The following is a 13146-nucleotide window of genomic DNA, read 5'->3' on the forward strand; positions in this document are numbered from 1 at the left end:
AAAACCCGTTTCTCCTTTAGTCTTCCTCATTTGATTAATGGCAACTCCATCCTTCAGTTGCTGCGGCTAAAAGACCTTGAATTTACCCCTGATTCCTTTCTTTCTTCCATACCCTACATCTAATCTATCAATCAATCCTGTTGGCTCTACCTTCAAAATCCATCCAGAACCCAACTATTTCTCACCACCTCTACTGTCATTACCTGGGTCCAAGCCACCACCATATCTCATCTGGATTAATTCAATAGCCTCTGGCCTTCCTGCTTCAACACTTGCTTTCCTTTGAGTCTACTCTGTCCAGCAGCCAGACAGAGATATATATATATAGATTTTTATTTTATTTTTTACAATAAAGTCAGATCAAGTGTTTGCTCAGTTCAGTACCATCCAATGGTTTCCCATCTTACTCAGTATAAAAGCCAAGTCTGGACAACAGTCTGGGAGGCCCATCCAACCTGGGCTCTGCTATACTGCTGACCTCTTCTCCTCCTCTCACACTTTGTATTTCTGTTCTTTCTCTAGAACAGAAGACAGCTTTCCCGAATCATCCAAGTGACATCTTTTCCTCTCTTAGGTCATTCCTGAGATGTCGCCTTCTCAGTAGTTCTTCTTGACTTCCTGATTTAAAACTGAATCCCTCTGTGCAATACCCTATTCTCCCTTCCTTGTTTTATTTTTCTTTAGAGCAATTATTGCCATCGAATATACTATGTGTCCTTCTCATTTACTTTATTGTCTGTTTCCCTGACTAGGATTTGAGCTCTGAGGGCAGAGACTCTGATACGTTTTGTTCCCTGTTCTTAACTGATGCCTGGCACCATAGGCACCATCGTCATTTGCTGAATGAATGAATCTTACCTTCCGTTTTCTAGGAACAATTATGGCCTAAGACTCTAAAGGTTAAATGTTGCTAGAAACCACCACCATACTCTCCTTTCCAGAGAACTTTCATAATGGCTACAAATCTGGAACCATCTTGAGGATTGCTTATTTTGCCCAAATATTACTCTTTACCACCATGCATTTTTCCTCTATCTGTAGTCATGTTGCTTTATCATATCTGTGTGTTCCAGGTCTCCTGATTCTAAAGAATTCTGTATTCTCATACATCTTCTTTCCATTTTGTCTCTAACACCAGTGATAATTTTTATAATCAAAATTAACAACTTGTTTGGCCTGTAGGTTTAAACTTCTACTGGTTAGTTTTCTTTTAAAAATTAATTTTCCTCTATTAACAACATCAATTTACTATAAATTTATAGTATTTATACTATTTAATATAAATACTATATTTATAAATACAGTATTTATCACAGAATACTGTCATTACTCACACTTCTAAAAGGAGTATTAGTTATATGTTTTTAGATACATGATACTTGATGACTTTCTAAAAATGTGGTTTCATCTTGTGAATACCGCTGAAATGCTTTCTTTAGTTTTGGGAGAGTTTTGCACGTAATTCATAACATCAGTATCATCCAGAGGTTACTGTCAGGGTTCACAGTGTTCAGGCAACAAACTATTACTGAACTGGGGGAAACAAACAATATTTTTCTTGCATATTATTGGTACTATAGGCCTCTAACAGCGAATATTAGCTTTCTCCTCTGTTACAGACTGAATTGTGTCCCCACCTCCCCATTCATATGTTGAAGCCCTAACTGCCACTGTGAGTGCATTTGGAGGTAGGGTCTTTAAGGAGCTACCTACAGTTAACTAAGGTCATAAGGGTGATCCCTAATCCAACGGGACTAGTGTCCTTATAAGAAGAGGAAGAAACACCAGATGCTCTGTGAGAGTCCACAGAGGAAAGGCCAGGCGAGGACACAGAGAGAAGGTGGCCAGCTGCAAGTCAGGAGGAGATGTCTCAGGAGAAACCAACCTGCTGACATTTTGATTTGGACTTCCAGCCTCCATGACTGTGAGAAGATAACCTTCTGTTGCTTAAGTCATCTAACCTGTGGTATTCTGTTATGGCAGCCTGAGCTGCCTAATACAACCTCCCTCTGCAAAATTGGAATTAACTGTAGGATGAGTGAAAACTAGCAAGAACCTTACTTCCTATCTCAGAAATAATCTTTGGTCACAGAAACAAGTGTCGGTATACAAGCCTGCCATAATCCCCACCTCCAGACTTTGGCAGACAGCTGCAGAATGATTACCTACATGTGTCAATTATGGATGGGAGGTGGGGCTAGGCAGGGGTACAAAGTTGAGAGAGGGCATTACATTGTTGCAAGAGAAGTTTGGCCATACATACAATCACTGCAAATATAAAGGGGCACTGGGGCCATAAGTAAATAGACAAGCCCAATGATATTAACAAATATGGAAATCTGAAAACACCAAATATTTCAAATCTTGAAATATCTCAAATCTATCTTCTAAAATATATCAAAACATGTTAAAAAGCATCATGACTTAAAGTTTAAATTAGGTGAATTACCAATGTTAATGGCAGTTTCCTGCTTGTCTCCTGTAAGTATCCAGATTTTGATGTCTGCTTTCATTAGAGTTTCTATGGTTTCAGGCACTTGATCTTGTAATTTATCCTCGATGGCTGTGGCTCCAAGTAGCTGAAGATTCTGGAGAAAGAGAGTGGCAACATTTTTTAAGATTAAAAAAAAAAAGTTTAGATTCTTTAAGAATGAAAAATTGAAGTGTATATATGTTTTAAAATCAGAGACTAAATGATAATTCATGAATTTGTTGTAAATTCCAAATACCCCATTGAGTTTTCTCTCTCAAGGATCCCTAACTTTCATCCAGTACTTTTGGCAGGAGACTTAGGCTCCCTGAAGCTACCTGTCTTACCTCACTCCTCCCTAAGGTAAGGAACTGATTCTAAAAACACACACACAAATGTAGAAGGGGGGAATCAAAAACAGTTAAAAAGGAGCAGGCAGCTATTAAGAAAAAATAAAAACAAAAACTATGGAAGATCACCACAGTGAAGAAGTAATCTAACTAATCTGTTTGAAAAAGAGTAAGGTTACAGGCTAACACTATTAAATTGTAATTTGATGCAGTGTCAGGAAATGTAGACACAAAATACAATGAGAAAGGATGAAGAAAGGAGCAATAAACAAAGTGATAGCATTAGTCTCTGAAAGAAAGAACAGGGCTGAGTGTTTTTCACATGGTTCCATGTTTGCATAGTGGAAGGTCAGAGACCATTAAAGATGGTATCTTTCATACAAGACTGAACACAACCAAAACACTCTGTGGAAAGCTGTTCTCATCTCTGACAAAGAAAAAGAATGGTTTCTTCTCTCATCTTCCTACATGGAGGGAAAAGTGAGAACAATCTCCTGGCTGTTAGGGAAACCTGGCCTGCCAAATGGAAACAGATAATGGTGTTCTCGGTCCTAAATACATAGGAATGGGCAATGATGGACCAAGATTTAAATCTTTCTTTCCATCATGTGACCAGGCGTTGTCACTAGTTGGGTACCCTTCCCAACAGTGTGCTGCAAGCCACAACCGATTCTCAGTCTTACCCATTTTCCCCATAACCTAACCTCCAGAATGAACTACTTCAGCATTTATCTTTCTTCTCAACTATTTTCTCCCTTCTTGACTTCATTTTTTTATTTACAATATCAGACAAGGACAGACTAGATATAAGGGAGATTACTGCAAAGGATAGTGTCTGGGTTGATAATAACAAAGAAAGCATTCCACTTTCTATTTTTTCCTTTAACATTAATTCCTATTTACTTTTCATCACAATTCAAGTCTAAAAATAGCCCCAAGTCTCTGTAGGCATGGAAAATAAAGTTAAATATATACACAAACACCTAAGAGTGAGTGTGTGTAGTTGATGAGTATATTGCTTAGGAATGTTTTTGGCTATAAATAATAGAAAAATATCTGACTGAAAGTGGCTTAAAGGCTCCTATTTCTAACATCATTAGTACTGAAGTGGGTAGCTGTGGGTATAAGATCGTTGGCTTGACCACATTTTCATGCATTCTCCAGATCTCTCTCAATGTCTCAAGGTGGCTGTTGTAGCTATAATTATAACAGCCACACTGAAGACAAGAAAAAGGTGGTAAAACCAACTGTATCCACCTCTTATTTGAAAAGCAAAAGGGTTTCTAAAAGTCCTCAGAGTACTTCCAAATACAGCAACTGGCCCAATGGTGCTACATGGCCGTCCTGAACTGTTAGTATTTAGCTTTTCCAGCCTCAGTGGAGGGGCAAGGCAGAAGGGCAGTAGGAATAGGTGTTAAATTAGCTGGCCTGCAGTCTCTGCCACAGGGCTTAAATACAGATGGGCGAGCCTATGCATCAGTGTTAGCATATACATGCATGCATGTGTTTACGTGCGTAGGTAATGTGTACAGACACACACACATCCACCACGGCCCTGCCTGGTGAAACGTGGTTCATCCTGGAAGTCCAAAAGAAGTTTTCCTTTACTTCTTAAAACAAGTTTTCCCCTCTGCTGTGCTCTGATAGAACTTTGCTCATCTTTACATACTTAATTTATCATATTAAGATTACCTGTTTAAACGTATGACTCTGGTAGTTTTGTTCAAAATTAGGGATCATGCCTCCAAGCTCCTTGTTTCTTCACAAATGAGGAGACAGGAGCCCAGAGGGGGGCAATGATTTGTCACAGTGACGTAACTTGATAGATTACGGAAGGGCAGGGCTTGAACCAAGATCCTCTGTATTGCCCATCGCGTTCTTGCCCCTTTGTGTCTAGGATGGTGCACAAGACAGTGGTCAACTCCCAGTCTCTGCCCCATAAATGTTGGCTGAAGTAAATTAAGTAGGCATCAGTCTGTGTGGGGCTAGTGTTGACTTCTTTAAGTTCTTTTCTACTTAAGTAATATTAGGTAGAGGAACAAATGCAGCTCCTGCTCTGGTTGTAGGCTGATGTCCCTATTTGGCATGAGGGAGTGAAGGGCCCTTAACTTGGGCATATTCCTCATAAGAATGCTGGCCTGAGCACTAAGTGCTGACTCAAAGAAGACCCTGTGAGCCCAGACATACCACATCAGATTCCGAGGAGATGCTGAAGAAGACCTCTGGGGAGTCTTTGGGCCCTGGCTACCTATAAAAAGTGCAATTTTAAGTTGAAAAAGGAAAAGTAGGGACCAGGTTCTGTTCACCTTTATACTGTATCTCCAGAACACTGATAGTTAGCATCTGGTATATTTGCAGAGTGAGTGAATGACAAAACAAACAAAAAACAAAAACAAAAAACCCCCCAATCCAAATGTTCCAAAGTATTGTTGCAATCTAGACTATTTTCTCTTCAATATATTCCAAATAACTTATGTAGCTATTAGATTCACTTGATGCATGACTTCCTAGTATATAATATATAAGACAGGAAGGCAAATTTCCTTCTTTAAAAAGATAGCATTATTTTATTATCTTTAATGGGAAGCAGATTTGAAATCTATCAAAACCTGATGAATAATCATCATCAAGAAGTTCAAGAATGAAAAGGAAGACCAGTTCAGCATCAACTATGCCAGCATCACAACTGCTGTATTTCAACATTGAGACAATGATTCCATCAGTTCTTTCAGATACTTTTAGGAAATCAGTAGCTAAATCATTCTGGCCCACATGCCAGGGAAGATCAGGATATAGTTGTGTTCAAATGTTAGATATTCCACGGAAAGCATGATAAGATTTTAAACGATCATGAAGATAGTTCAGTAATATAAGCTCTCAAAAATTTTAAACCAAAAGTATTTTTTTTGTAGTATGTTTCACAAAACCCTGGGGTAACTAGATAATGTGAGAGCCAAGATGTGAATACATTAATTAGAAGTATATAAACAAGTTTATTTGCCTATTTTCTAGTTCTACTTTAAGGGGATATATGAGCTCAGGAAGTACATGGGTATACACTACTCTGCACAAACCTAATAAAAATAAAATGACTGCATGGGGGAGATCAAAGCATATTTGAAAGAAGGAAAGCAGCTGGTTTTGCCCAGGTAAAAAGGAAACATTTTCCAAACCAGGCAAAGATAATATAAAGTACCAAAAATGTAGGGCCAGCAATGAATATGCTGAGAAATGTTACAAGTAGGTTAACTTGGAGTGTATTGGTGGCTATGATAACAGGAATTTCTAATGAAACATTTCTGAATATTTAGCAAAATTGCAGTGGGTCTACTTTGATGCCTACGAAAGAAAAATGACATTTGAAAGCCTGTTAATTTCCCCTTTATCCTCAGGCACATCACTTACTAAGTTTAGTGGAAGGCTCTGCAGGCTCCTTTCCTTTGGCCCTGGTGTCATTTATTGTGAGATTAGATCTTGAGTGATAGGCTATTCAGCCTCTGGAAATGAATATCTTTAGCTACAATGATCATTAGGAAAAAAGATTTGAACTTTGCGTGCTTTTCCTGAGCATAACACAAGAGCGTTTAGGCCATAATCAATTTCATCCCAAACATGTATTACCTTACACAGATGGCCACTAATGGTCACAATGGGAATTACATATTCAGCAAGTGTTGAAATGTGATAAAATTCCCATGGCATTTATAGAATTAAAAAAAAAAAAACCTCCAAAGACTAATTTTACTTTCAAAATGTCACTGTGCCAAAAGTTATAAAAGTTTCAGTTGATGCCTCTTTGATATAATATAGATTTAGTTATCACTGAAAAATCATGAAATAATATTTATTTACCTAGAAAAGTCATCAATAATCTTATTTTCTCTTTTAGATGTTCATAATGTAATGCTTTTAAAAAGGGATATAAGTATAAAATTTCTACCCTAGTGAAGATACAAACGTCATGTAGAGTATTTAAAAACTATGGTAAAATGTATTATAACAGATTTGGAAATTGTGTTTTTTCCCCAATACGTTTATATTACATGTATTGGGAAATAACGGAACCTTAAAATGACCTATTTCCATATAAGCAAATATTGTGTCAGGGCTTAGATTATTTCGTATATTTTAAAAGTTTATGATATGTTCCTAAATGAGGAAAAGCATAGTTATCAAACTCATATCAACTTGGGCTTCAGATGATAACATGGACTATCGGGCAGAAGTTTCTTTGAAGACAAATAAAAGGAATAATACTGGTAAATAAAGTTTTATCACTGGAGTAAATATGAATAAATAGTAGTAACATTTGGGAACCTTTGTTACAACATAAAATAAGATTGTGACTAGGCAGATGAAGAAACATTTCCTTAGCACAGAAATACCAGATACTGCTACATGCTTTACACTGATTCATTCAGTTAATAGCTTCGGGGAGGTTGAATAAATTATGTCAGGTCAAACTGGGGTACAGCTGAGCTAGGACGGTAGAAACTAGACACCAAGAATCAACACACACCCCAAGGCAGCAAATGGAAAGTAAAACTGAGATTAAATGAAAGTTAGAATTTTATGTAAATCATCAGGTTTTTAAACATTTGTCTCTGTTGTTCAGTTTTTGGTAATACTTTGTTTCTGTGAATGGGTTTCAGCCTCAGTCCTGAGGTGTTCCTGCCAGGGGTACCTGTTTCCTTTTTCCACCTGCAGGCCCCAGACTCACATTTTGGGACTGGTTTCCTTCCACACACACACACGTGTGCTTGCATTCATTCCCTCACACACACACTGAGCAGGTAGTTCTGGGCAAGATGGTGGGACACAACCATAGTCCCTTCCTTCCTCGAATTTGTACTTCAGAATCCAGTCTTTGGATCCTCCCTTCCTTGTTTTCTGACTGTACCCCCTTGCCTTGCGTTGGTATCTGTTTCTCCTAGACCCTGCTGCCTGGCTGTCATCAAGCCCCAAGTAATTAGCCACAGGAGCAGAAATGGAGAGCAGCGGTCTTCAGATTTACCTGAGGGGCTTATTACACACAGATCAGTGGGCCCTACCCACAGAATTTCTCACTGAGTAGGTCTGAGATGAGGCCTGGAAATGTGCATTGGTGACAATGCTGCTGGTTTGAGGACCTAATTGCTTGTCTCCAGCAAGGTTGACAAACTTTTTCTGTAAAGAGACAGATGGTAAATATTTTAGGGTTTGAGGGCCGTACATTCTGTGCTGCAACGACTCAATGCTGTCACTGTAGTGTGAAAATGGCCAAAGACAATTTGTAAACAAATGGCTGGAGCTGTGTTCCAATAAAACTTTATTTACAAAAATAGGCAGTGGGTGAATGTGGTTCTTGTGCTGGAGTTTGCAGACCCTTGATGCATAATACTGGGGAGCAGTGCATCTCTGCACCAGCCTCCATCCTGACTGATTGCTTTTGATACTTCCTGGGTCAGCTCTGACCCTTCTTTCTTAGCCTGGCCTTAGGTCCTCTGGTCCCAGTTCTCTCTCCTCTCCTTGCAATCCCAAACTATAGACAGAGCCTCTCAACTGTAATATACGATTACCACCAGAGAAAAACAGTACTCTCCCTAAATAATCACATTACTATATGCTATATACTCTCTTAGAAGTAAACACAAAATTTTTTGTGAGTACAAAAGATAAAAACAGGAAATAAGTATTTTCTTAGTTTGGGTGGCTCAAAAAAACCATCCAACACGAGTTAACATTTGACCTAAAATCCTAAACGAAGAATTAAGAATTAGCCAAGCACTTGGGAGAGGTGGGGAAGGATGTGGGAAGAAATCTCAAACAAAAGAAATCACATGTTGCAAAGACAGAGGTATGCAAATGCACGTTGTGTTTGAGAAGCTGCCATTTAGTCAATATGGAATCGATAAATGAAGCGAGGTGTGTGGTGATTTAAATAATGCTAATTTAATAGGGTTGTTCTGAGGATGAAATTGGATCAGTCATCTCAAACTCTGAGTAGTAAGTTAGGAAAACGATAAGCCTGGAAAAACTGTCAGGGAATGGAAATCAAAGGGGCTATTTTTTATGTTTGGGATTCCAAAGGCAAAGGGCATCTGGGGAAGAATTGTAGAAGGGGAGGGACAGGATCAGATTTACACTCAGAGAGTTCACCGGTGGCCAACTGGGGATGGATGGGGAAGAATGGAGGTTGCCAGACCAGTTGGAAGACTGTGGCAGTCATCATACTCTTTAGCTTTAAGGTATGGTAGCTCTGGAATACAGAGGCCCTGGTGGCCATGGGATTCTCAGAACCATTCTACAACGCTGGCTCTCAAAGATCACTGGCTTCTCTCTGGTCTGCATTCCACTGGGCATCATTCACTCTTGTGCTTCTCTTCTCAACATCTCTTTGCACACAACAAAGGGGTTTTGTTTAACAGAAGAGACTCTCATACCTCTGTCCTTTCAGTTTAAGCTGAGCTAGAGTACACTAAGACTAACAGCGTTAAATCATTGGCATAGCTCATTAGCCTGCTTCTGGAGAAATCAGGCAACCAAGGCCAAGAAGGAGGTTTTAACTTGGTGCTTTTTGAACCACAGAAATCATATTTGAATTGCCACAGAGCCAAGGGCTTGCCAAATAAGGTCAGAATTCACACACCCAGCTGAAAAGAATCAGGATTTGAGAGGCGATTGGGTGTAGCCTGCAAAAACAACACATCCATCTTATCTGAGTGAGAAGACAGCAAAACCCAGTGTGGAAAGTCTACCTCAAAGCGTTCATAATTAGGGATCGATCAGCCAGAAAGGAGAAGCGTGAGATTAGAGATCTAAGGGAACATTAAGTACTTTCACTAAGAAGACTCTAAAGATGAGTTGAGGGAAAATCATGAAAAACATATTCCCACCTTCATTTTTTTTTTTTTTTTTTTTTTTGTGGTACGTGGGCCTCTCACTGCTGTGGCCTCTCCCGTTGCGGAGCACAGGCTTCGGACGTGCAGGCTCAGCGGCCATGGCTCACGGGCCCAGCCGCTCTGCGGCATGCAGGATCTTCCCAGACCGGGGCACGAACCCGCGTCCCCTGCATCAGCAGGTGGACTCCCAACCACTGCGCCACCAGGGAAGCCCCCCACCTTCATTTTTAAGGAGGATAGAGTACATTACATTACACAGGGTGCACACAGCCTGCCTCATTTCCTATGCAGACGGGTCCTGAATACCATGCCTCCCAATCCCAAGGGCTGATCTCATGATGACTCAACTACACATGTGGTTACATTTTACTTTTCAAGTCACCAACATTTTACATACATTCTTGCTTTCTTTTAAATCATGCTGGCAGAATAACATACGGATTAGGAACATGAGATTTGGAATTAAGACAGAACTGGGATTTGAATCCCTGCTCTGCCAACTACTGGATATGCGTCCTTCAGCAAATAACTTAAGAATTTCTATATCAGCAAGATAAAGGTAATAATATGGCTGAACTAGAGTTGTTTTGAGGATGAAAATAGATTGTTTATCTTAACCTTTTTTTTTTTTTGAGTACAGGTAGGAAAAGATGTTGAGTACTTACCTAAGACTACGTATGTCTATATCTTTTGTATAACCGATTTGCTTTGTTAATGTTAATAAATTATATACATTGCAAAATGCAACAACAAATTGTAAAAAAAAAAAAAGATGAGTAAAACATAAATAGAAACAGAAGTTATAACACTTTCTTGCTTACCCCAATGGTTCATTTTGTGTACCCCACGTTAGAGGCCCTTGGAACTAACTAATCAAGTTAAGGAGCGGAGGACTTGAAGCTTAGTAAAGGCTCAAAAACTGGCAGGTCTTCTTAGTAGATAAGCTGACAGACTGCAAATGTTCTTAAGCAAACAGTAAAACAGGAAACTACTAGAATTTGAAACCACAAAATCACCAGTACATCATGTAAATTTTCATCTAGTATGGTTCAGTTTTTAGTACAAATGAAAGTGATATTGGCAGCTACTAAGAATAGAAACGGGTAGTTTTATCTGAAAAAGTATTCAGTTCGAATACAGAAATTACTGTGAATTTGGCAGTCATAAATGTTCAGGAAAAGTTCTGTTTTTCATTAAGTTTTCTATTTCTCTACGAATCCTCTACACCACTCCCTACCATATGTTGGGAAGGGTGCTGGACTGCTGTTAGTTACCCCGAGTGTAGTGGTCAATCTGTATTATGCCACATCAAGGCAGTCTTCTAAAAAATCCCAGAAATGTCAACCATATTTTGGGGAGGAACCAAGGAAATAATATAAAAAAAAAAGATCACTAACTACCTCACTGTCCTATCTCGGTGCCTATCGCGGAGCCCAGGGTGCTAAGCCTTGTCTGCAATGACATTTTCCAGTGTTCAAGTTTACTGCCTATCTCCCTGCACTGAAATGAAGACAGGGATTTTTCCATCCTTCCCCCCTCCTGTGCCCCCAGAGCCCACAACAGAGCCTGACAAGTGCTGAGGCATTTGTTGTTGAATCTTTGCGACCAAGTGTGTCCCACATTTATATGTTAAATAACTAGGAAGAAAGGTTTTTAAAAAAATGACTGAGTCTAAATTTCTAACGAATGCATCCTTTAAAATCCTTAGCTACCTTTTTTAACACATCCCTAAAGCAATCCTAGTGACAACGCATTTGAAACCAACATCCTCAATGTGCAGAAAGCATGAACTATGTGGGTAACAGAAGGCAGGCTTTCGTTATGCAAGCAGTTACTAAGTAAATTTAGCCTTTGACTTAATTATTTAATTGACTCATTCATTTATTCATAAAATACTTATTCAGACAGGCAGTTCTTGGAGACACAGAGATGAATTCGATAAAAACGATCCCTGCTCTCATGAAGCTTCAATCTAGTGGAAGATATATATTAACTGTGAATTATAAAATTTGTGCATATAAGACACAACACAGCTCTCTGATTCAACGGGGTGCTAAATGCTGCCAAAATTGTAGCTTTTTGATTATTCTTAAGCTCAAAAATGATCCTCTCTGACCCATAATTAATCTAAAAAACGTTAACAGATAAAAGTATGGGGTAAGTTTTGATTTTTCAAAAAGCATATTTTGTAATTTATGCCTCATAATAAGAGAAGAAGACAAGAACAATTTTATCACCAGGGAAATACTAGACAAGTATTATATCTCACTGTTTTCTGTAATGCTCAAGATAAATAATTTGCTCTCCCAAACATCAGAAGTGATTAGAAGGTAATTTATGCAATTGCATTTCCCTATTGAAGCAAATAAATATAAAAATTTTTCAAAAACTCTATTTACCATGAAGGAATACCTCCATATTTCAACCAATGGTTTAATTATAAAATATTCCCCATCAAAGCCCTCTGTACCACTAATTTTCAAAGGAATCCAGCAGCATACTATGAGTATGAGGCAAATAAATTTTGTGTCTTAGAAATAAATATAAAGTAGCAGATCAAAGAGGAAGGTGAGAAATTAGAGAAACCACTGCTAAGGAAGTATAAGACTTGATAATTATTCCGTTATTTATTTGCAGTTTTTTCCCGACCAAATAAATTCTTAATTTAAAAAATAATCTAATATTTAAAAACATAGACCAACATTATAAGTGGTTTCATAATTTAATTACAAGTCCAAATACATTGTCTTTCAAAAGAAATAGGCTAGGGGCTTCCCTGTTGGCACAGTGGTTGAGAGTCCGCCTGCCGATGTAGGGGACGCGGGTTCGTGCCCCGGTCTGGGAGGATCCCACATGCTGCGGAGCGGCTGGGCCCGTGAGCCACGGCCGCTCAGCCTGCGCGTCTGGGGCCTGTGCTCCGCAACGGGAGAGGCCGCAGCAGTGAGAGGCCGGCATACCGCAAAAAAAAAAAAAAAAAAAAAGAAATAGGCTAAAGAAGGTAAAACAGGTCAAGTGTGTTGTCTGAAAGAATGAGACAACTGTAAATTCTTTCAAGTGGTGATGAACAGAGACGAAAAGGTGTTTTCTGTCCACAAAACCAAAGTGATGCTACAATTCTCCTCAAACTGGGTCAAGACACCTCAAGTATCTGATGTGATTCTCATAATCTCTTAGGCATTTTAACTATGTGAGCCTTCTTGTTCCTGAATGTCTTGGGTTTCCTAGTAATAAATGTCACCTTCCTGACCTTTATTTAGTAAAAGAAAAAAGATGTTTCAGGAACATCCTGAAACAACTCATAGCATTAGAGAAATGATTTCTTTTTAATCCTGAAAAGTCTACCATCTGAATGCAAGTGATGGAGACCAAACTCTACAACTGTGTAGCAGAGATGTTGATGATATCTTATAGATGGATGTAAAAGTCCTAAATCCTCTAAAAATGA

At 38.8% G+C, this 13146-nt stretch overlaps 1 protein-coding gene across 4 annotated transcripts in view; it reads right to left on the reverse strand.

The window, feature by feature from the left end:
* Positions 1 to 13146, reverse strand: part of ATP8A1 (ATPase phospholipid transporting 8A1) — a 242792-nt gene that overhangs the window by 104061 nt on the left and 125585 nt on the right. For all 4 annotated transcript variants that reach the window (XM_082611029.1, XM_082611027.1, XM_082611028.1 and 1 more), the window contains one exon: positions 2450 to 2588. In XM_082611029.1, the coding sequence (XP_082467155.1) occupies positions 2450 to 2588 (139 nt within the window). The remainder of the gene's footprint in view (positions 1 to 2449; positions 2589 to 13146) is intronic.

The sequence above is a fragment of the Mesoplodon mirus genome (assembly GCF_964341445.2).
Source record: "Mesoplodon mirus genome assembly, chromosome: 2".
Taxonomy (NCBI): domain Eukaryota; kingdom Metazoa; phylum Chordata; class Mammalia; order Artiodactyla; family Ziphiidae; genus Mesoplodon; species Mesoplodon mirus.